The sequence below is a fragment of the Rattus rattus genome, chromosome X (genome assembly GCF_011064425.1).
Source record: "Rattus rattus isolate New Zealand chromosome X, Rrattus_CSIRO_v1, whole genome shotgun sequence".
NCBI classification, from domain to species: domain Eukaryota; kingdom Metazoa; phylum Chordata; class Mammalia; order Rodentia; family Muridae; genus Rattus; species Rattus rattus.
Genome location: NC_046172.1, coordinates 18,245,777 through 18,271,661, shown reverse-complemented (window position 1 = coordinate 18,271,661; position 25,885 = coordinate 18,245,777). Strand labels below are relative to the sequence as shown.

The window sequence follows — 25,885 nt, the reverse complement described above, 5'->3', positions numbered from 1 at the left end:
GGTGAGACTGGAAGGGCCTTCTGCTTGCCAAAACCGATGGACCAATAGGATAATGTGTGCACCTGCCTAAAGCAGACCAACATTCTCTCCTTCGCACAGGACAAACGTCTGCAACCCCCGCCCCCTAGCTGTCTTAACTACCATTGTGGGACTCAAAATGCAGCCCGCTCCTTTTCCTTTCGGCTAGCGGAAGTTCCTGTGCGGGAGAGTCCCACTTCCTCTGGGGTGTTTGGGGTGTGCGTGGCAGGAGAGGCGGGGCCAATGCTGCTCCGGTTTCTCGCGCGCTTGGCGCTGCAGCGAGTGCGGGCGGCGACTGCTTGCGCAAGTCAGCTTGCCTGGGAAAGGTCTTTGTGGCCGAAACGACTAGTTCCTTGCCTCAAAGACTTCGCTGGTGTTTGCGGTTCGGCGGGCGTCCCGCCGTAAGATAGCCACTTTTCTCAGACGCTGCAGAAAGCGTTCTCCAAGTGCTGCAGGTTTTCATCGCTTTGCTGGAGCCATGCCTCGGGGACGGAAGAGTAGGCGCCGCCGGAACGCAAAGGCAGCTGAAGAGAATCGCAACAATCGCAAGATCCAGGCCTCAGAGGCTTCTAAGACCCCGATGGCGGCTTCTGTGACCCCCAGCACACCCGAAGAATACCTGAGCGGCCCGGAGGAAGACACAAGCACCCCGGAGAAGGCCTCCAGTACCCCTGCAGAAGCCTCGAGCACTGCCCTAGTGCAAAAGCCTGTTACTCGGAGCAATTTTCAGGGCACCAAGAAAAGTCTCCTAATGTCCATATTAGCCCTCATCTTCATCATGGGCAACAGCGCAAAGGAGGCCCTGGTGTGGAAAGTGCTGGGGAAGTTAGGGATGCAGCCTGGGAGGCAGCACAGCATCTTTGGAGATCCGAAGAAGGTCGTTACAGAAGAGTTTGTACGCAGGGGGTATCTGATTTATAAGCCAGTGCCCCGCAGCAGTCCAGTGGAGTATGAGTTCTTCTGGGGCCCTCGAGCACACGTGGAATCCAGCAAGCTGAAAGTCATGCATTTTGTGGCAAGAGTTCGGAACCGATGCTCCAAAGACTGGCCATGTAACTATGACTGGGATTCAGATGATGATGCAGAGGTTGAGGCTATTCTCAATTCAGGTGCTAGGGGTTATTCTGCTCCATAGAGAGATCCTAGGCAGACCCTTTGGAGTGGAAAAGAGAATCCAAAGTACTCTATGGAGTATATAGGCAGGGTCCTGAATTCAAAAGGTTGTGGAGGGTGGGGGGGGCACTGTATTTGGTATTTGTGATCAGTGCTAATTGTTAAACTGCGAAGTAGTGTTTGCTATAGATATTGTAATCTTGTATTCATTTTGTAACACTGTTGATCAAGAATGACAATATGTTTAAATATGTACTTGAGGAGAAGTTTATGTTATTTTTTTTTCCTGTCGTTGACATTTGGTATTAACAGCTGTGCTAACCTTATTAAATGAAGTCCTTCTGTCATGTTTTGTGATGGATAGAAAGTGTAGTGATGGATAGAAAGTGTACCACTGAGAGAGACTGTTCTTTGAAAGTTTGGAATAACAGTACAATGTGAGTGGAGGAAGATAACAGATTTATTCTGTCTTTCTTTGTGTCTGGTGTCTTGTAATGAAACACATTTGTGATATGCTCACTGCACAAATAGTATAAATAAAAACATAGTAAACAGAATGTTTTGTTCATTTATTGTCAACCTGTTAAGTGAGAAACAAATTGAGATGCTGGGCACGGTCCTTAACAGACAGCATCTAGTTTCCTAGAAATTTCAAGACTGTGTGGGAGTGGGTGGGAAATGGAAATGCAATAAGTGTGGCAGTGACGGAGCAGGGACTAGGAAGAAGTAAGATAAACTGATGGCATTTTGGGAATAGAACAGGAAAAAGAGAGTATGACAGAATGCTTTAAAATCTAAGGAGCACGTGGAGAATACAGAAGAGAAAAGAAAGGGTTGTCAAATTATTTGGTATTGAGTGTGTAATTGGATACTTAACACACCTTGACAGAGGAGCCATTGGCAAAGGTGTGGAAACATTCTAGAGTCAAACATAAATAAAAAGTACACTAAAATTATCTTAAGAGAAGGATGGCAGGGACAAAATAGACTGCTGTGGGGTAGCAGGAAGAGAAAAGGAAGAGACTGAGAAGATCCTTGAGGCTCTTAAACTAATATTGGGGTTCGGGAGTAAACTTGGAGTTAATGAAGGCAACATGGATATTTAGGACATAGAATGCCTCAATGACCTATTCAGGTATGCTAAGGGAGAAGGAGAGAGCAAGAAAAGAGTCAGAAGAGGGGAAGAAAGCCAGAGCATCAAGGAAGACCATTGCATTTTACAATGAGAGAGTGATACTAAAGTCACAAACATTCATGGTGACACAGGGACAATAGAAAAGGGCTCTGAAACACCTGGATTTCTGATGGTGGAGTGGCCTGAGAGAAGACCTGACATGTAACTTCATACCAAGAGACATACACATTTCCCAGGCACTGGAGTCTTTTGCACTGCACATTGACCAAAATGCTCAGTGTGTGTGTGTCTGTCTGTGTGTGTGTGTGTGTGTGTGTGTGTGTGTGTGTGTCTGCCTGTCTGCCTGCCTGCCTGCCAGTCTGTTTCTGTTTTCAGAAGCGAGGTCATATTGCATTCACTTTTCCCCTGAGGTAGTGTAGTAACTGCAAGTGTGGCTATCTGGGAGCCTCCTCCCATTCTCCTTAGTGACCTGACTGAGAACATATAAAGAACAACTCACCAGCTCTAGAACTGACCACATTTACCATGAGGAAGTACTCACAGTAGAGACTGCAGTATTCTTCTAGGGAGTATGATGGACAGGTGGCTAGCCCAGGCCTGCCACACAAAGTACAGATGCCAAGATACTTTCTTCCTTCCTTCACTAGAGTCTCACCTGCCTTCTGGCTGATGCGAGGCTCAGTCACAGGGTGCAGCACAGGGTGGCAAACAATTTTATGTAAAGTCCAAGGACCCACAGGCAGCAGTTGGCAGGCTAAGGAGACTTTGAGTAGAAGGAGAGACAATGCTCCCAGAACAGACAATGAGAGCCTTCTATGACACAGGAAGTGCCAGGGAAGGCTGACAGGTAATCAAGAGGCTTCTCACTGACCCTGAAGGTACATGTTTGTCAGTCCCTCTCAAGAAGTAGGCAGCAAAGTAACCCAAGGGAGAGGTCAGCAGACAGCTGTCTGGGCCAGAGCTACTGAAGTGGCAGACCTCAGACAAAGCCTGGTTCAGTCTCCACATTCCCAGACTTCCTTCCTCTAGGACAAAATAACATCTGTCATGGCTTGTCAATGCCCACTCCCAGGATCTCTGCCTTCAAAGGAAAGGTGAAGATTCAGCCTCAACCATCAATTCCATGGGGAGGGAGACCCACTCCACCTGCTCAATTCATACAAGATTCCTCTTAGCAGTTCCTCAATTCCAGGAAGGTCAGCTAGGGAGTAGGGACACCTGGAGCAGAAAGGTTTCTCCAGCATTTCATGAATATCAGTGGAGTGTCATATTTCAGCCAGGCCATGGTGATCAATGGAACAGTTTCATACAAGACAGCTAGCTCAAGGCCAGATGTGATTTATGTCCATCTAAATGCTGCCTGAAACTGTTGATTGTATCTTGGGAATAAAGATCCAAATGGCTAATATGCTTATCAGTGAATACAGGCCACAAAACCTGATGAAGACCCAGAGAGAGAATACCACTTCCTTATGGGGAACAGGGGAGCAGGAGTGAGCCTGCAGCTGCACTGTACCAGAGATGGAGGCTGGAATCTCATAAGCTACAGCGGGAGGCTGTGTCTTGCTTGTATGTGGAAACAGAGGCTAGGTGACCTACCTGCTTTGCTCAGGAGTGGAAACTCCTAGGATCTAGGCTCGCCTGTCTCCAGGAACAGTCCTCTCACCACACTATAGAAGTAGTAGAAAGGGACCCTTCCTTTGGTGGAGTAAAAGCTGAGGGAGGCAAGATGCCCAGTGGCTGTGAGCTGATTAACAGGGAGAGCCAGGCAAGGGACTCCTGGAAGAGGATGAACAAAAGAACATGCTCATGGTAGCATGCAAAAAATTCTTTCAGTCTTCAGTCCCATGGAGATGAAACAGGAAACTCTGAGTCCTTACCTCACTAAACCTGAAGACAAAATTGCTTCCATGAAGGTTCAGAAGCTCCCAACACAGATGATGAAGCAATGAAGGAAGAGAAGGAGTGTACACCTGGGCCCAGCAACACTCCAGTGAATGAGGACTTACAACTATCTCAGTTGGAGATAGCAAGAATAGGATAGAGAGAAGAAGGAGGAAGAGCTGGTGGAGGAAAAGAAGGAGGAGGAGGAGGAGGTAGAGGAGAAGAAGAAAGAGAGACAGACAGGGAGAGACAGAGAGAGACAGAGACAGGGGAAAAGAAAGAAAGAGAGAGAGGGAGGGAGGGAGGGAGGGAGAGAGAGAGAGAGAGAGAGAGAGAGAGAGAGAGAGAGAGAGAGAGAGAGAGCGCGAGCAACAGCGTCAAGTCGGCCTTTGCCAAGTACCCAAATGATGCCAGGTGCTTCTCTGGCTGTTTCCCTGCAGGATTTCTAGTGTGTGTTCCAGGCTATCTGTGGGGGAGTTCTCAAGGCCAAGTACACAACAGCAAATACTCAGATCATTCCCACAGGTCTGGTCCCACTATTGATCCATAACAGCCATGCATGGGACAACAAACCCAGGCAAGACTAAGGGGAGCATCCCACTCCTGCCAGGACAGCCATACTAGCCATACACTAGGCCACATTAAGCCTTCAAAGAGTCCTGTTCTGTGTCAAATGCCTTCAAGCCAGGACAATAGTAAACTCAGGCTGGAGCAGAAGCACAGAGGTCAGAAATGAGGACAATGCACCCTCCCTGTCCATCTCTATGTGCAGAGTGGAAGTGGCTGGGGTGTCCCTATCTGTGTTCCTGATGGGATTAGGCAGGTTCCCTTGTCCTTCTCTGCTGCCAAAGCTCCAAGGTGAACCAATTTATATCATTTTACCTGTGAGGATGCTCTAAATTGCCATCCTTCCACACACAATGTGTGTGCTACATCAGTCAAGGATCCGCCTATGACAAACATGGGTGAACAAAGCTCAAATTCCCTTCTCACCCAGAAATGTGCACAGGAGAGGAAGAAACAGGAAATAAGATGTACAACTTTCCAGCAGAGAGTAACAGACTACAGGGGAAGGTGATGGTCACCTTGACTACAGGCAGCAGTGTGATGGGGAGGACCCCAGAGATGTGTGAGAGGGGCCAGATTCCTAGACATGCTGGAACAGCACTTGATGGTTCAACTCAACAATTTAGGATGCGCAAGATAGACTTCCCTGGACGGCTGGCATGTACGAAAGAAAGGAAGAAGAAAGGGGGGGGGTTCACTTGAGGATATGTAAAGTATGTATCGTTCAGGAACAAGGGACAACGCTTCAAGGCCAGAAACCATCTAGCATCTGTACTTATAGACAGACAGGCCAGTATGTGTGAGTTGAGCATAAAAGAACTGGAGACAAAACCAGAAGCAGCTACAGACCCAAGTGTGTGTGAAGAAGCAGAGCATTGGGGGGAAACTGGCTCATGTTTGCACATAAAATGTGCAGAGGACAGGGCAAGGCACTGTGTGGGTTGAGCAGAGGAGAACTGTGACCTGACAGGCCTTATAGAAGGACCACTCATGACACAATGTGTTCAGCATAGAACAAATGCAGTACACTGGGTGGGAACACAGAGAGCATGCAGGAAGCCAAGAGAGCAAAGGGCACTGACACCTTCCTGGTAACAACACTGCATAGGGTATGGTGAGAACAACGTAGGCTCTTGTCTGCATTCCAGGGAACACCTGCACAGAGATCCTGAGGGACAGGATAGAGCATAGCAGGAAAGGAGCAAGCTGGGGCTCGGGTTGTGCCGTGCAAACCTCACGACCTCACAGCTGATGCCCACTGTTGCTAACAAATGGGCAGTACATCCAGACATGGGCAGTACTACAAGAAAGAATGAGTGTTGAGGCTGGAGAGGTGGTCAGGAACGAAGACAGCACATGCTGGATTATGTCCTTCTTTGGTACCCATGTACACTGAGCATGTACTCGCACAAGTAAGTCTGGATTTTGGGTGAACAGTGTCCTCCTTAGGGCTATCAATGCTATGATGCAATATCAAGACATAGGGGGAAAAGGGGGTCATTTGGCTTAAATTTCCACACAGTAGCTCATCACTGAAGAATGTCAGGACAAAAACTCAAACCGACCTGGAACCTTGAGACTAGGGACAAAAGCTGAGGCCATAGAAAGTTTCTGGTCCCTTACTTGCCCTCCTAGGTTTGCTCACCCTGAATTAACATAGAAACCAAGACCACTAAACCAGGTTTGGTAACCACTCCCATTGACTGGGCTCTTCCAAATCAAATGATAGTTAAGAAAACGCCCTAAAGGTTTGCCTGTATCCTGACCTTATTTTCTCAATGAACTTCCTCCTCATCAGATGACAGTAGTTTGCATCAAGTTGACATGAAAACAGCCAGCACAAGTGGTCTGGGCTGCAGATATATGGGTACCCTTTGGAGCCTAGATTTGCCTGAGGTGTCCTGAGGGATGCGGATGGCTGCACAAGGAGAAAGGCAGCAGATAAGGAACAGAGTCCTGAGCAGGCCAGCATGAAGAAGAAGAAAGGACACTGAGAGCTGAAGCCGTGCACAGCCTGGATGAAGGACAGAGCCAGGCTTGTCCTGAGAAGCATGAAATGTAACTATGTAACTGCACCAAGGAGGGCCCACAGTACGCTGTACTCAGAATGACATGGCCACTGGGGAACAGGCTAAAGACCAGCAGAAAGAAGGGCAGCCATTGCATCTGGCAATGAATACATCTCTGGCCACATTTCTCAGAGCACCTTCATTGCATGGTTGGGAGAACAGTCTGATCCAAACAGATTAATGATCTAGTGGGCGCAGTGTAGCCAAGGACAGTAGAACCATCTTGATGCTGTGTTGCTGGAGTGGGGAGAAGAGAAAAGAGGCATGGAGTACGGGAGGAGGGTCAGGAGAAAGTGGACATTGGGGTCAGGTGCCCATGCTGAAGGCAACATGGAGGGAGTGAAGTGGGAGGCTCAGGGCTGGCAGGGAGAACCTGCTAGGAGTACATTTTAATAGGAAAGAGCAAGGCTAGAAGGTAATCCAAGGGGAAACGGTTAGAAGGACCTGGGCAGGATAGAGGTCTGTGGCATTCTGGCCCAATTAACTCAGATGACAGTGCAGCCTCCTGACTGCAGGCTGTGCCTACAGTGCTGAGCACCAGTTCATTGCCAGGACCCCCGACGAGAGACTACTGTTCAAAGATCTATTCTGTGGGTGATATCAAACTTTCCTTTACCAGTGCAGTAGTGTTCCTGGCAGAATTCTTCCCTTGTTGTCTCAGAGAAGGGCTCTTCCAACCATCTAATGTCAGCTCTGAGCACAAGTTTCCTGGGAGATCTGGGGTTGTCACTTCCCTCTGTGAGGCCAGGCCCTAGAGAACAGTTGCCACACCTTATGGTGGATGCTTTGGGATTCACCTTTGGTGGCAGTAGATGGAAATTATATGTGGTTAGAAAATGCAAGCTGGGAACCATACAAAGTTTTCTAGACCCCGAATAGCATGAGGATCTGGCAGATGTAAACTGACACATGTCCTCTGCAGTTTACATGTCCCAACACGAGCAATGCCTCCTTTGTTGGGAACAGGGCCATTTCTTTTGGAGGCTGCCTATTCTGTGCTGAAGGAAGAATATTTTCCTCATATGTCTCCCTGGCTGACCAGCATTTCTGCATAATCCAGCAAATGAAGCATGGATTTCGAGAACAAAACTAACTGGGCATCATACGGAGCCCTTGTCATTTTCTCTCCTTTTGTCCACCCCACCCTCTTTCTCTGTTCCTCAGATCTATTCAGGCCAGAAGACATAGGGCTTTTGTAATGCACACTTACAGAGAGACTTGAGTAGACTTCCTGAAAACAACCATAAAATTACTATATCACCAAGTATAAAATGTTCTACTTATAACTATTTTATGACTGTCATTTTGTGATTATTATTAATTGTATTGCCAATATTGTTAGAGATAGAGGTTTTCCAAAGTGGTCTTGACCTACGGGTCCGGAACACTGATCTAGGTCAAGGAAACGTGAGTGGATCTGCTTTAATAGACTTTGAATATTGGAAATGTTCAAGACCATTTTACAAACGTCCACAAGCTCTGGAAATCATGGAGGTTTGAAATACTGCCCTATTCCTATAAAACACGTGTTACCTAGCCTAACATTTGTGCCAACACTTTCAAGACTTGGAGGCAAGGTGGTACCAATGCTGATTAGAATAGCAACCACACAATCCTAGGCACACCCTGCTTGCAAAGCCCACATCCCTTTGAAGTCTGCTCCTCACTTTGTATACTTTGATTGGATTGATTCTCTGGGCTCAGCCCATGCCATTTGCATTGCTGACCTCCCTGGTAGGGATTCCCATGCTTGGATCTGGAAGGGCTCCAAAGAGTGCCAGGAGCCACCAGCATACTTTTGGGTATACTAAGTATCCCACAAGTAATCAGAGTGATCTGTGAGAAAACCTTGCAAACCCTTCCTACTGACATAAGCTGTATCCCAAATGGACATAATGGAAATGCTTGGTTCCTCAAAGTGTATCGAATTGTAAGCTCTCAACCAACTCTCGACAAACCCACACTGGCCCCTTCCAGGAAGGCTGTCCCTCAGTGCCTTCGTAAAAATTTTAGCTGTCACAGCCTACTCTCCATGCAGATGAGTCTCACAGTTATTGCAGAACGTGCCACTGACTCTTTTTCTGTCTTCGGCTCTACATGACACACATACACACACCCCTCCAACAAATGATACTACCCCACAAATACATACAAGCACAGAAGACACACAAGACACACAAGGCACAATATTTTGTTGTCTCACCGGGACCCACATGAAGGTGGTGCTGAGAAAGAGGTGCCTGGATGGCTACAGGGGTGGTTGTTATCAGAACTGGGCCATCTGTCCTCACCTAGGGCAACTGCTTCAGTGACTTCTGCATCTTAGCTTAGGAGACAAAGGATTCTCTTCCAAAATTCTCCAGGGTGATAAAACGTACCATTTGCTTCTAGGAAGTGTGCTGGAAGGCACAGAGATAAGCCGGATGTTAATCAAGGTTTCTATGACCTGAAGCACAGACTTTCTCATCAAAGCTGAGCTCTTTGCCATACCCAGTCTGCACATTACCATCTCGTGACTTCTGTCTCAAGGCCAAGACAGGGCCTTATTCCATCCTTATTTACCTGCCATCAGGCTGAGCTGTTTGGGCGCCTCTCTGGTGACCCCTTTTCCTGAGAACTTATTTCCATTCTGCTCTGTGGCAGCACCTGCTTCTTTCTCACAAAAACATTCTCCCATATTTCCATTCTGTGGTCCATCTCTTGTTATCCATTACCTATGCCTGGCTTCTCACTGTAGCCCTTCAGGCATTTGCAGAAGACAGGGAACCACATGCAACAAGAAGGACCGGTTGATTCTTTACTTGACATACGTTCTGTTCTTGCCTAGAAATCATCTCCCTGCTCCCACTCATCTACTCCCTCCTGTATACTGGCTCCCTCCTTTCCTCCTAATAGCACATCAGATCTACCCACAGATCATGGCTGACCACTGCTCACACTCCCTCTTTCTCCTAAAAATCACCCCACTTCCCTCCAAGCTGTCTTTGAACACAACACACACTCTCTCTGTCTCTCTCTCTGTCTGTCTCTGTCTGTCTCTCTGTCTCTGTCTCTGTCTCTGTCTCTGTTCTCTCTCTCTCTCTCTCTCTCTCTGTGTGTGTGTGTGTGTGTGTGTGTGTGTGTGTGTGTGTGCTTGTACTGTGTTTGAGGGTGACTTCTTGAATATCCTGCTATAGCTCCACATATACCTAACATGGTGAGGACATTTTCTATCAAGTTACCACTCTCTCTGTACATCAACTATAGAAACATATCACATGGACTAGTGTGCCTACAAATCTTTGATAAATTCACAGGTACCTATCAGGATCTGATTGCAACCATACATGTTCCACAAGGACAGGAACAACCTCAGAGCCCTCTGATGACCACAAAGGGATGGCAATGATTGACTTGCCTTTGTACCTACGATTCCTCCTCACAAGTCCTTGTGAAACTCACACTACCTTATTGGTTACACGACACACACATGGGCACGTGGAGTCTCTCAGAAATTTGAGAAGAGGTTACTTATGAATAACTAACTGGACTTTGGAGAAAGAGAGAAGGTAAAGGATGGGCATCTAAGTCTGGGCCATTTCCTGAACATGGACCTGGACTCTCCGTAAAGAAGCACAAAGTTCCTGCAGCCATGAGGCCCAAAGACACAGACACAATCACACTACTATTGTCTGGTTTTGTACACTCCCCTGAAGGCATTGCTCAGTTCCCTGCTCTTCCTTGGCGGCTTATCTCTCTGTCCTTTGTTCTTTACTTCCTGTCCACCTCACTGCTACCATGCCCATTCTCTGAGAGGGAGGACACGTTGGGAGGGAAAGTGAAAATTCTGCCTCCTGAGTAAAAGGTACTCAGGGTTGCTGGATATAGAACCTCTTAGAACACCAGGACACAGAAGGACACATTTCTTGCTGCCCAATTTACACAGTCCCAGGGGCCAGAAACATGGACCCAGTCTCTCAAGTCTTTCTCCATACTGCTTTCTGCTGTGCAACCTCCAAACTCCTTGCAGCTAGGGATGATCCTGAGGAATCCAAGTGGAAGCTTTTATCTGGGATAATGACTCTGAATTTCTGCCCTCAAGAAAGACTTAGCAGTGTGCAATGTGTTTGATGGACTGTCTTCTGCCTCATGGCAAGAAAGGCCAGGTGATGTGCCAAGAGCCATTTGACGGGGAGTGAGAGAAGTCAGCAGAACCTCCACCCCATGTTCATGAGCAGTAGAGACATCAGAGATTCTGAGGGTGTGCAAGATTGTGAGTTCTGCTTCAAGGACACAAAGGTGAATAAGTGTAAGCCTGTGTTTTCACATACTGTGGTATTCAGGAAGAGAGTGAGTTAGCAACTATCCAGAAAAAGGTGGAGACAACGGCTAGGCCTGAAATCACTACCAGATGCCATTTTCCACCACAGGCTCCATTTCATCAGCAAAAGCATTTCATGACCTCACAAATACAGAGACAATTTCAATCTGGTACACAAATCATACCTTTACTGATAACAAATCATGACCTTCTTTATCACCATGATAGGTGTCTAGGAAGCTGCATCACAGGGCCTGATAACACACCAGGCACTTCCGGGATGTGTGAACCATTCAAGGTAAAATTTGCTTTAGGATCTTGGATGCAGTAGCACTGCTGCTTTGTACAAAGTGAAGTTGACTGGCAGATTCTAGCTTTGACGTGGACATACTCAGAGGACAACAGCAGACACACTCCTCATCCTGGGAACAGACAACTTGAGAGTTTTGATGCAGACACACAGTTCTCCACTTCTCTTCCTCACCTGGTAAGAGCAAGAAATCCTCACAACCAATTCATTACTAAAGGGAGAGTACTGTGAAAGTCTACCATGTAGTGAATCTGGCTTGTGGCCTGCACTGGAAAGGGATGCTGTAAAGATTTGCTTTTGCACCAAACAGCTGTGAAATTGACTGACTGACCTGTCTTTCCACATGCTACACTCTAGTGGGCAGCAGGAGCACTGAGGGTCTGGGACATTTCCTCAGGTAGGATTCTAAAACCATCCATGTCCTGCAGGAAGAATCAATGCTGATGGCTCCTAGAGAGTAGTGTTATCAATTTTCCTAACCGGCAAATTGAATTTGACCAACTTGTTAAGGATGAAAGTCTTGTTATTATCAGCATTTACAAAGTACTTGTATATAGATGGATTTACATTCAATGGGCTCAACAAGAATCAAGCATATGTATAGTCTGTGTCTGTGAATCCATTCATCTGCATCTCCTTCTCTGGGTCAGCTGCTTGCCTCTGTAGCTAAATATACTATAACCCAAGGAAGGGGGAAAGCACAGGCAAGAACCACTGTTTTTTATATTTTGGATCTGAGAAACAGCAGAGGTCTGGTCAACCCTGATAGACCGATGTCCATCTGGATTAGGTGGTTGTAACGTTCAGGAATTCTTCTGTCTTGAGGATAGTTTATTTCAAGCACACAGAGACTTTCCAACCTCGGTTTGACAGAATGGAGAGAAGGGCCTTGTAGGAAACCTTTGAGTAATTCTAATTCATATACATACAGTTTGAGTTTCACTGTGTTACAGGAACTCACTTACTCTATGAGTTGCAAAGTATCTGAGCTAACCTGATGGGTTAACAAATGGGACCTTTTTCTAATAGGCAGATTTCATGTCATTTACAGAGCAGAAAAACATAGGCAGAATTAGATGACACACATGGCCACATTCATGTATCAAAATAGATTTATAAAAGCACAGACATTTTCGCTCTAGTGGACATAGATTCCTTCACATTTTCATTATACATACATATTCACAAAAAAACAGGGTATTGAGATGGTATTTGCTTTCCCCAATGACTTGACTGTTATAATCCAGTGGCTGAAAATGCCACACATATTTTGGATGATACAAGAAATCAATACTTAATGGAAAAATCCATCTCTCCATGGTAGGTAGTTCAGGCAGGACAACGGATCACAGTGCAAGCATTTAGGGAGGCTGGAGGTAGCAATAAGACATCAGTAGACCTGTCCAGCATTCTACCACATCCACCCACAACTAAACCAGGCAAGGAGTCAACTGGTGCCAAAGTGGCCAGGATAGTTAACTGTGCTCTTCATCGGATTTAAGGTCTGCTACACAAGAATGAAACAATGCCTGGGAATGTAAATATCTACACATGCTCCAAAATCCTGACTATGGAAATCCTAAGCTCTCGGGCAAGACCTCTTGGTACAGTGTTAAATGTTACCTCCCATTCCGGTAACTACAACTTTGCATCAAATATGTGTGCTGCTCTCTACCTATTGAAATGGTTGGGGTTCGTGGAAAGAGAGATCGCTGTTCAGTGTTTAAGAAAAATGACTGTGAGTGCTCAGCCGCAGACAGTGGGGACACACACACACACATAAAAAGCATCCCTCATCACCCAATCCCACAACGCAAACCACACATCCATGGCTCAGCAGGCATCAGCAAGAGGGCTCAGAATTGATATCAGAGCCAGAGGACAGGGAAGAGCACTGCCCTGACATGATATGACCTTGTCCACTTCCATGGAACTTGCACAAGATCTAACCACTTAAGCAGAAGATAAGGTAGGGCTCCATCCATAGCTGAGTAGCTGAGCAGTGGATTGTTGCTGGCAGAGGCTGAGTCAGTTTCCTTTGGAATGTGGCCTTTGGAAGTTTGTCAATCTCCCAATGGATCACCCAAGCCTCTTAGCACATGGGTGGCATGAACTGCACTTAGTGGAAAAAGAAATGAATGAATGATTGAATAAGTAAGTGACCATTAAGTCAATAAAGAGCTCATGAAGCTCTGGGGGAGAAGTGATGCCATGGGGTTCTTTAGGACCAATTTCCTCCTGGCTCTTGAGCCTGATACTGCCCTCTGTGTTCTCTGGGGAATCTGAAATCAATTCTTCTTGTCCAGGTTTTATTTGAACTCCCTATGCAGTAGAGTGTTGTGGACACTACAACCTGAACAAACTGTGGGCATGCACATGGCCCCCATAGATGAAGTGAAACCCAAAGCTCATACTATGTGCACACATATGGAGAGACATATTCATCCTCCACATTGAGGCTTGCTTTGCCAGTGTACACTCCAGAGGTCATGAGATGGGCTCACTTACATTTCATAGGTACAGGATTTTCAGTAACATCTACTTTGGCCACTAAATTTGAAGCAACTGTGTCAATTCTACAGTCTAATTACAATGCTGCATGCTTCTCCCGCAATGGTATCAGGGGCCATGAGGGCAGTGGTGAATTTCAGTGGAGGCATTTCCAGAGCCGCTTCTGTGTGGCCTACTGAGATTGCATCTGGACAAAAGGACTATTGCTTTTTTGTCAGACTGCTCCTTTTCTCAAAATATGGCTACCCAGGAGAGTTCAGCATTAACTGAATGTGAACTCGAGTGTGAGTGCTCAGGGTAAAACACACTGTAACAACAGGCTCTAACCCATTTCACTGGAAGGGGTGTGGGATGAATGGCATTCCACCCTCCAAATGTTTGTATTAAATGGTGACTCTCTTGGAGCGGGGGCCTATCATAGATGTGCTTAGTCAATGGAAGACATTGCATTGGGACAAACACCAAAATCAACATGACTGGTTTCATTCTTTGAAGCAACGAGGTCACCAAGACACAGGGATACAGATGCAGAAAAAGCACAATGAAAACACAACTGAATTACAGGGTAAAGCCCCTCCCAGGCCAGCAGCAGCAGGATGGCTCCTAGAACACAGGAAGCTATCTCTCTAGGACTATGGGAGGAATCATGCTCCTGCCAACCTATTTGACAAGCTACCTGTAGAAGAGTAACCAAACACTTGTGCTGTTTGTCTCCATTACCTCCATTTGTGGGCATATTCATTATAATACTCAGGAGAATGAATTTCACATGCTCAAAGACATGACCCCATGTCTGGTGTACTTAGTGTACACCTATGACAATGTATTCATATATGCTTCCTTCCATGAGAACTCGCAGGTGTGCATACACACACATGAGCTTTTTAAATATGATATCAAATTATATTGTGTAGAACTTCTAGGAGTTTAGTCACATTGCTCCACAGATATTTACTTGATATCCCTTCTTCTCTACTACCATTGATAGACTGACGAATATCCCTTCATATTCACTAGAGGGACTGCTTATGTGATGACCAGAGCTCTAGATGACCCATGAACCCTCTCATCAGAATACCCACAATCCAAGAGAGTGTCTTTTTCTACTGTGGTACTTGATGATTCGAGGACAGGAGGGTGTATTTCAGGAAGCCCAAATAGGCCCTAAAGTCACTATCTAGCCAAAATTCTACTGTTCTTTTCTATACCTCCCAAGAGCTGAGATTATAGGCACTTGCCTAGATGCCATGTTTGTGAAATGCCAGCCTAGCTCTCTACAACTGAGCTTACTCTCAAGCTCCTCTGACAGACTTAATGTCTCCTCACAGAGGACAATGGGAATTGAATGGTGGTTGGAGGCACAGGTATGAGTCCATTGGCATCTCTTCTCCCAGATTTTAGTAAATCTTTCATGTCCCTGCACTCAGTCAGTCAGTGCCCAGTGGTGGTGGGTAGAGCCCATTGTAATCAAGTTTCACATACATCTGCTTAGTATGTTTTCGTGACAATGATTTGAGGTCACTCAGGAATCAGAAAATCTCTCCCTGTATGTCCCTGTGTCTGGCCCTGTATCCCAGCCTCCTCCTTCAAAAAACACTCCTGTTTTCTCTGTACTTTATTCCCTCATCGTACATCCCTCCTTATTTTCCCCAGACAGCCCTACCTTCCTCCTCTGAGTCCCTCCTCTAAATCTTCCTGTGGGAAGAAAGAATTTGGCTTTTCTACTTCAGCATTGAAGACTGAATTCTCCTTCACAAAGACACCCCCACCCCAGTTTACCCCATCCAGTCCCATCTACAGAGGCCCCACATACACTGCCCATCACTGGGACTGTGAAAGACCAATATGCATAGCAGAAAAATGGCAAGCTGTATTTCTCATTCCACCTTGGTGTCTTCACCATCCAACTTCTGTTGTGGACATTGCCCAAGCCTCTCAGACTAATTTCTAGAGACTGTCACCACAACCACCCTTGTCTCCATTTCCCATTTGCCCTTCCTACATTCATAAGAAAAGTCTGGTGTAAGTTTCTTTTGTCCCTGAACAAAGGCAGAAGCAGTGAGTTCCACAGGTCCAATGGCCACCAGATGTCCCAATGATCAAGTGACACTGTGATTCCCTAGAGAACCTGTGACCCGCAGAGCATGGGTCAACATGCAATGGAATTATGGATCTTTTAAGTTGCCTTTTTCTTCCTGGAATTGAGGTAAAAGTCCTTGCCCATCCCCTTCTCTCTACATGTCATTTGGAATATTTACTCTTAGGTCAGGGACAAGGAAGGTTTACAAGTGATCCTGTAGGGATTTATCACAGTCCTGGTGCACTGAAGCATCAGCACGGGAGCAAACAACTGAGAGCTCATAGAGCTACTTTGTGCTGTCCAGAGAAATGTGCTCTGGGGGAGCTGACCCCTCTTTCTTATGCTTCCACTGGGGAACACAGAGCCATTGCACACAGCAGGAAGAGGCACACGGTCCTACTTAGAACCCTTGTTTTTCTCTCCCCACCTGCTACAAACAGGTTGACTTCAGCAACATAGTCAAGACACACCTGAGTATACAGGAGTACTGTTCTTCCAGAAGCATCCAGTGTTAGCCATGGGGCTCAAGAAACAGGGAAATCTTGACTCTTCTCAGCCCCAATATGTTGTTCTAAATCAAAACCCTGTGCAATTTCCCCCAGCCCTCCCAAAGGAAATAGACTTTCCTTCCCTCAAGTAAGGAGTGTTTCTCCTTCTGAGTTTAGGAGACATACAGAACACTGGACCCAATATAGATCTTCACATCCCCTGAAAACCATCTGTGGGACAACCGGGGTGTAGAAAGAGCCATGAACCTTTGATGCCTTTGAGTAACTCCTGCTGGTTTCTGTGACTATGCCATTGTTCTGAGGTTATGTTTAAGAATGCCCTTATCTGTTTATTCCTAGAGGAAAGGACTTGATGCGTACACTTGGCTCCTCCGTAGGGCCCAGGCAGCAGGATGAGGATGGAGGAAAGATGAAACAGGATTTGAAAAAGTTAATCATTGCTGAAGCTGATGACTCTTGAGCTTAATGGGTACATGGGGTTCACTGATTTCAGTGTAGCACACTTTCTGCTTTCATGTGCTTGAAAATTTCCATACGAAAATATTGAAAAATTGAAAGCAAAAGTGTGGATTTGTGAAGGGTCACCTTGGGGCAGCATTTGGGACAGGAGAATAAGAAAACTGCCCCATCTTGGGAAGGAGGTCAAGTGAAAAAAATATTCAAAGACAGGTCTCTAGGCCTTCTTCCAGTCGTGTATGTCAATGGATACCAGTAGCCATCCTCAAAAGCTGAGGATTCATAAACATGGAAGGTAAAGGATTTATTCCTTATTTTTTTCCTTTTTGATCCTCCTTATTTTTTAATCATTTCATTGATTTATTTGTGTTTATTATATGACAATGTTTGTTCTCCTTTGACATGTTGATAACATGAGCCATGGTGTTTAATATTATTAATTATCCCTAATACATAATCACATCCATATATCTTTTTTGTAGCACCCTGAGAATCTACAAAGTGGTGTACCTTTTATACAGAATGAGATGGCTGGTGGAGGAGACACATAAAGAACTTTTTGGATGTAGCATGGGCATAGGATTAAAGGAGGAATCAAATAATTAAAATGTTGAGGCTTTCAGATTTTCCCTGATCTGGAGAAAAGAAGGCTGAGTTTCATGTAGCCTTAGATAAATTGGTCAATACCTATTTCGTGAAAATTTCCCAGATACTTTCTAGAAAGTCATGCAATGAGGAGGCTGTCATCTGGCATACACAGAAAGACCACACACACCTCTGACTACCCTCCCCATGCCACCACGGGTATCTCTCCCAGCCTGTTATTCATTGCAACATTCATTTTAGACTACATTAACAAGCCACGAATCATACAGAAAGTGTTTCCTTAGTTCCCATGAGGGATTGTGGGAATCTTGATGTATGGCTGGTCAATCAGAGGCACAAGTGATAGCCTGGACTTCTAAAGTGGAAGTATGTTTATGAGAGTAAGCCCTTTACATGGTGTCTGATATTAACAACAGTATCCTCCTTATTTTTAATTAATATTTTTTATGTAAATCAGCTCTATTCTTTAGTTGGCAATGTTGACGCATGATGAAATTATTTAATGGATAAAGTACATCTTGGGTCACTTGATTGGATGTGATGTTCTCTTTCTCTCTCCGTCCCCCCCCCCCGAAGCACAGTCTTGTGATCTCCCACAGGCCTAGCTACATGCCTAAAATCTCAGGGTTCACAAGATACACACACACACACACACACACACACACACACACACACACACTCACAGACACAAAAAAACACACATATAGATAGTGACAGAGAGAGAAAGATGGTAAAATTTATTAATTTATGAGTTTGGCAGAAAAGCCAGCAAGATGGACATAGGAGTCTCAGGTAAGAAGCAAAGTATCTTTGCTCACCAAACTGAGGCCTCCAACTCAGGGCAACATCAACTTTTAATAAAGGACCTTTTGACTTTCATGGTCTTTCTGCCTGACAGATGCTCTGTTCTTAATGACCTAATTTTTCTTGGGATGGGCATGGCAACATCCTATAATATAGCATCAAATTCCATTCCTAGAGTTGAGAAAATGTACCACCTGAGTCCAGTTTACAAGTCTTTGTATGTGCAAGGCCTGCAGAAGCGCTTGTGGACTCTGATAAGGATATCTGTATGAGTCTCTGTGTACTTGTGAATATGTGTTGTACACACTCCAATTTTAAGAAGAAATGGAAACTTCTCTTTGTAGGAAACTGTAAGAAGCACATTCACTCCACAACTACTTGCAATACAAACTGTAGAAAAGAGCCTATAGTGATTGATCTTATATTTGATCTTAAGAGTATGTCAGTACGAACATATGTGTCTGTGAATAGATTCAGAAACAAATCCAGCCCCTGTTACTTCCTGGATATATGTTTTAAGAGGCTAAGATTGTCTCCAAAGTGCTGGTATCATATGTGAGTTTTCCCTCTTTACAGACTCACACTCGTGAGACACAGGCATGTGAATGAATTCCACCTAGTTGCAGATACATTTGAAACAGAGCAGTGTGCTTCAGTACACACGAAGAAGGGTTTGCAACAGGCCCTCGGACTCCACAGCAGCCTGTCTACACAGGCCTGATTGATTCTCATAGCACATGGTAGGGTCTCAAGTCTCCCAGTCACTACAACACTTTGAGGTGGGTAGTGGCAAATGCAGGACAAGATCATTGCACAGAGCTAACACACAGGACACTTGCTCTTTCTAGCATCAAGCTCACTCACACAGGGCCACAGCACAATTAATGCATATCCACAAACAGAGCATGAGACAGGTATAGAGGGACAATCCAATCGCTTTAGTGCAGAGTGTGGGAAGCAACTGACAGGAAAGAGAACCAATCCTCATTTCATCACCACTTCTAGCTACTCTAATGAATCCACTGCAATGAAAGCAGCAAGCACGTTGTACCAAGTGCACTAAGGGGGATGGTGGTCATTAATCTCCCTCATGAGACACCATAGTCCCACTCAAAACAGAGGCCTCTGAACTATGCCGACTGGTCACACTGAACTAACCCCGATGTTGTTCCTTCCACTGGTCTGTGATAGTGGCAATTTGCATTTCTGGATTAGAAGATTGAAAAGAGAGTATGTGGTCACAAGCCAGGATCTGAATAGCTAAGGTCCAGGATCGCCTGACACCTATACTGGTGTGTCCCAGGACACCCTCCCTCCTGCAATACCCATCAGCTCAATCGAATCACACCCAAAATTGGCCCTTAGGGTTTAGGGCCATTCATCTTGAAAGTTGGCTGTCCTTCCCCTGAGGACTTTTAATGAACCCAAGAACACAGGAAGCAAAATGATTGCCAGGCACCCCATACCCTATCACCCCTGTGCCTGGAGAGAGAGGCCTGGGGGTCAAGGGCAGCTTGGACCACACAGGATGCCGTGGCCTCCAAGAAAGAAAAGAGAAAGGGGGCTAAATCCTTTGCCTTTAAAGAAATATGACTCTTCTCACCCATGAGCACAATGTAAAGACTTGGCAAATGTAAAACTGCCTACTTCCATTCATTCTGCCAGGTCTTATCACAGAGCATAGAAAGATCTGACCCAGCAAGCAGGGTGCCCACCTTGTACACGTGCCACTGATGGAAAGTGTGTGATTTGCTTACCTGGGACTCTGGAACCCCCAGACTGAAAGAACATGAGCATTTCTTGTTTTCCTTACACCATGCAAGCGCCAGGTTTGTTTTCCTGGGACATGGGGCTCTGTGGTGTCAGCCACTGTTGTCCTCTGAAGAAATGATGTTGCCGAAGTTAGCCTGCCTGTGTCACGATAAGTTGTAAAGTGTGGACAAGAGGGATGTCTTTAACTTTTGGAGGCACTGAAGATTAGAGTTTACATGGGGAGGACTGCAAGTCATGTTTGTAATCTGTGGCTCCTCAAGTGGTTGCTGATCTCTGAAGAAATCATGAGGGGCCCCTGCTGTTACCTCTCCTATTCCTTTTTCTTTGACAATGCCATGAGATGTCTATATGGCTAAATAACTTATGCTTTCAAGTCACACAGCTTCAGAGCTCAAGAAGAGGAAACCACAATTGTGAACCAGCCAGGTGACTCAGGATCATCCTCCTGCAGTAAGGGCATGAAATGCTAGGTGTCTCAATATTGTCTTTACAAGTTTAAGTTACCTAGAATCTACTAAACCCCTTTCTCTTGGAAAGGCTCACCTCACACACCATATCGTACAATGTAATGTTTGCAGTTTTAAAGTGTGGTGGACATCCCGCCAACCCTCTAGGACAGCAGAGGGTGTTAATTGATGCAAAGTCTTTGACACAACTGTCCTCAGACCCCAAAATCATGGCATTTCTGGAGACCTGGTTCCCAGTGTCTACACATCTAAACCATTTTTTTCTTTGAAGCAAAATTGTTCTTACACACATCACCTTTAATCGAGTGGACACTAATTTGGCGGAATCACAAAGGAGTGATTCAAGGAACCAGTCAAAGCAGCCTGGATATGAGCAGTGTGCAAACAAATGTGAATGCCAAGTGAGACTGCACTTGTTTTACACACACACACACACACACACACACACACACACATACACACACACACACACACACACACACACACACACACACATTACCTAGAATGTGAAAGAGACAGACAGAGAAACAAAGACTGAGAGACATAGAGAAACAGAGGATGTATAGGTCCTGACAACAGCCTATTGCTGAAATGTGGTCAATTTGTATTTTCTATTGTTGTACAAGTTTGGTTTGATCACCTGAAATTACAGTTACATAGTTACATTATTTAAATTTTGACAATCTTCCTGCTTCCCTTGTTCCAGTCACAGCCATTTTAGAATGTCTCTCTCCTTTCTCAGAATGTGAAACTTCTGTTTAGAACATCCATATTACTTGGATACAGGTAAGTCTGTTTGAAAGGTGGGTGTCCTCTGTTCCTTTGGGCTCCCCTTTCATACTACTTAACTGTGTTTTTATTTAGTCAACTCGGGATCTCGAGACTGAAGTGTGATTTAGACTCTTTCTTGGACCCATTCAGGAGCTACTGGGTAACTCATACCCTTCAATGGGGGAACGGAGGAATGGAATGGAAGGCCCAGAAGAGACATGGATAGTTGTTTCTTTCATCCCTCCCAACCAATAGACTCAGCAGGACATCTTTTTTTAGTTAGTGTAGACATCTGGGATGTTTAGTAGGCAGAGACAGGTTATGTTGGGAATAGGTGTATAACTGCTTCCCCACCAGCTCTCAAGCAAGGCGTCAAAGGGTATCATAGGTTGTCCTTGTCTCCTGAGAGCCCCCCCCCCAACTCCCTCCTACTTGTATGGTATGCGAGGGTTCCCTTAGTGGATAGGTCATTGTATCTAGGGTATAAAGGAGGGACATCTTTACAGGGAGGCCAAATCTTGGGAAAGTTTCCAAGTCTTTTGGTATGAGTCCTGAGTTATAGGTCCCTGGTCTTTCCCCATAGTCCATGTCAGGCCAGCTGTGGCCCCTATCTCCCCTTTGAGTTGATGTCCTGAAGTCATTGGGTTAACTCTGGGAGAGCAGACGCATGTTGATAGAGGGAAGAGTGTTTCCACCAGAGAAGGTAATTTTATAGATAAAAATGTAAATAAATTCTTTGCTCTAGGCAAGGTTCATTTCACCTGTAATGCTTAATACATAATCTGGCTGCATTGTGAAATCAGTGGAACCAGCCAGCCATCTCCATCAATTCCAAACCATCCATGTTGCCCCGACCTGTTTCTTTCTTTTTTTCTGTAATTTTGCCAATCCTGTGCCTTGTTCCTGCTTGTGGTTTTCCTATATGGCAGTTATTCATAAAAGTTACATTTAGACATTCATCTTAATGTGATATATTTTGGGCCAAATTATCTATGAAATTACAAATATTTGCTCTGCTGTGTTCTTCAAGCAGCAGAGCAGTTACACCTACACAGCAAGCCGTGGGTTACTATATGTCTTACTCCATTTATTACCTAACATTAACCTTTGTTTTCCTGCAGGTCTCTTGTTGCCCTCTCTTCAAGTTCCATGAGCAATCTGCATTGTGGATAGGTGTTCTGCTTTGTGTTTCAAGTCCTGTTGCATAGGAAAGTCCATTTTTCCTTATAAATGAATAAGTGACTCTGTCGGCGCTAGTGTCTTAGTTATAGTTTCTATTGCTGTGACCAAGTAGCACGAGTAAAAGCAACTTAGGAAAGGAAGGGTTTGTGTGAGCTTACAACTCAAGGGTCACTCTCTATCCCTGAGGGAATTCATGCAGGAACTCAGTAGTATAACCTAGAGATAGGACCTGAAACAGAGGCCACAGATAAATGCTGCTTACTTTCTTGTGCATCGCAGCCTTCTCAGTTTGCTTTTGTGTATACCTCAAAACCATCTGCCTAGGAATATCACTGTTTAGAGTGTGCTGGTCCCTTTTATCAATTATTCACAAAGAAACAAAAAACAAAACAAAAAACAAAACACTCTCACTAGTTTAGCACTTTCTTAACTGAAGTTCTTTCTTTTTAGATAACTCTAGCTTCTGTCAAGCTGACAATCACCTAAATTCCTATTGTTCTGACTATACTTATAAACCAAGTAGTGCCTACTTGAGTTTGCATAAAACACATAAAGCAACCTGGAAGCTGGCTCAGTCTTTAAGAGCACATACTCTTTTTCTGCAGGGCTCGAATTCAAATTCTTGTACTCACTTCAGGCAGCTGTGCCTGTACTTTTCCACCTGTTACTCCTCCAGTCTCAGGATTATCTGACATTTTGGGCCTTTGCAGCACCTGCCCTCAGATGCTTACAAGCATTCATAGATTCATACACACACACACAAACACACAAACACACAAACACACACACTCGCACACAGGCACACATGCATGCATGCATGCACACTCAAACGCACTCACATTTGCACATGTACATGCACACACAGAGAGACTTAAAATAATAAAAATAAATCTTCTTTAAAGGATATAAGATAGTCTATGAAGGACGGGGATTTAAGCCACAGGTTGCATAACTAACCAATGATCTAATCACATTATCCTTGTATAGTTTCATATGTAGAAACTATAGTTTCATATCTGGAAACTATAGTAGGAATGAAGTGAAAGATGCTTTTCTTAGCTGTGGCTAAGAAATAAATACTCTTACATATAGTAAAAAAAGGCACAATTCCCTTGGGAATTTATTCTATAATTCTAATCACTCTCCCTTCAGGAACTCCCATGTGACTGGGGTTCAGAGGTCTCTTGTGACCATCTTTGTTCCTTGTGGGGTGGTTCTTTGCAAATTTCCCTTTGCTGTCAAAGGCTTGGAATAAAAAGTGAGGAGAATGTCTTGGGGTCCCATCCCAGGCAGGATTCATGAAGGTTGTGTAGACCAGGGCTATCTATGTAGATGAATTGCAACAGATGCAGAATCTGTTTCCATGTCTCTGAACTCTATTGTTAGGTGACATAAGGATAATCAATGACAGTCTTTAATAAATAATAAACTATTCGCTCTCTCCACTGCCTATGCACCTCTCTATGCCCTTTTCTGGGATGTCTCCTGGGCGTCTAGTGGTGACTCCAGTTCTCTCTCTACTTGAGTTGCTGCAGCTTTGGATGTGTGCTACTCCAGTTCCCAATGCAAGTTCCTAACCTCAGATCTAAATCTTTCATATGTTCAAATCTCCAAGTTCTAAAGTATAGGGCTCCTGTCCTGTTATTCATTCTTTCTTTTTAAACTAAACTGTGGTGAAGACTCTAGGGCAGCGATCCTCAACCTTCCTAATGTTGTTACTGTTTTAAAACACTTTCTCATGTTGTGATGTTATGGTGACCCCACCCTCTGCAAGCATAAGTTTATTTTTGTTGCTACTTCATAACTGTAATTTTGCGACTGTTACAAACAGCAATATAAATATTTGATAGACAGGACATCTAATAGTGACCCCTGTGAAAAAGTACTTTGATCTCCAAAGGTGTGAAGACACACAAATTGAGAACCTTTCCATTAAGGGAAAGATGAATTAATATTAACAAGTGACTACAATCTAAGAGATCACTGCATGGCTTACGGCTTCTCCCCAGTGCTTCCATAACTAGAGCTTTGTCTGTGTTTACTGAAATTAAACATTATCATTTGAAACCAGTAAGTCTTTTGTGTGGTTGGTTATGGCAGCTAGAATCATGTAATCAGCAGTGGCCTTTCTAGACACTTATACAGACAGTGCATATGTAGCCTGAGGACTACTACGGTCTGAATCTCAAAAATTTATAGAATGAAAATTAATCTTCAATTCAAAGTACTAAAGAGCATGGCCCTTTGGAGAATAGGTCAAAATGCCCAGCCATCATGCATGAATTAATGTTCTTAATGCTGAATGGTACCTGCTAGGTCCTCACTGCCTTTCTTGCTCTGTCCACCAATTGAGAACAGGATGTTCTCGTCTTTGGGCCAAGATAGCATCATGGCAAAAAGCCCTTACCCAGATTACCAGTCTTAATGACACCTTGATCCTGGACTCTCCAATTTCTAGAACTGTAAGAACAAAGTTATGTTCTTTAAAATTGCTCTGGCTCAGACATTTTATTACAACATCACAGGCAGACTAAGAATACAGGCCAAGTTTCTGCAAGTTAGGAACTACATTAGGATTCTTGCTATTTGCCACATTACCTTAAGATAATAACTGCTAACAGGTTGTTGTGGTTAAATGTCCTCCAAAAGTACATGCATGTTAAAATCACCTGTCCATTAGTCTGTAGTCACTGGGAGGTTGTGAAACCTTTAGGAGATGTAGTAGAAGGAAGTTATACAGTGGAGCACACCCTTAAAGGGGATATTGGGCTCCTGGCCCCTGCTGATTTTTATTTTGCTTTCCAACTACCAGAAACAAACAGTTTTGCTGTTGTGTGAGATGACTGAAAATTAACATGACCTATGTTGAGTGATGGGCCCACTATGCATAGGGAGAATCAGGGCAAAGGAATTCATAACTGTCTTAGGGTTTCTATTGCTGTGAGAAAACACCATGACCAAAAAGCAAGTTGGGGAGGAAAGGGTTTATTCAGCTTGTACTTCGACATCGCTGTTCATTACCAGAGGAAGTCAGGACAGGAACTCAAACAGGGCTGGATCCTGGAAGCAGGTTGATGCAAGGACCATGGTGAGGTACTGCTTACTGACTTGCTTTCCTATAGAACCCAGGACCACCAGCCCAGGGATGGCACCACCCACAATGGGCTGAGCTCCCCCCATCACCAACTGATAAAATGCCTTAGTTGGATCTCATTCTGGAGGTTATTTCCTCAACTGAGACTCCTTTCTCTCTGATGACTCTAGCTTGTGTTTAATTGACACACAAAACCAGCCAGTACACAAACCATCATCTAGACCACAAAGAATAGT

General features: G+C 44.7%; 1 protein-coding gene across 1 annotated transcript; it reads left to right on the top strand.

The window, feature by feature from the left end:
* Nucleotides 1-216: 216 nt before the first annotated feature.
* Mageh1 (MAGE family member H1) lies at nucleotides 217-1,688 on the top strand. Its single transcript, XM_032890264.1, has one exon. It carries the CDS (start codon nucleotides 497-499, stop codon nucleotides 1,151-1,153), a length of 657 nt encoding a protein of 218 aa, XP_032746155.1. The 5' UTR covers nucleotides 217-496; the 3' UTR covers nucleotides 1,154-1,688.
* The last annotated feature ends 24,197 nt before the right edge of the window (nucleotides 1,689-25,885 follow it).

Excerpts from the sequence above, each read along its gene's own strand:
- Mageh1 (XM_032890264.1), top strand. The coding sequence starts at position 497 with ATGCCTCGGGGACGGAAGAGTAGGCGCCGCCGGAACGCAAAGGCAGCT.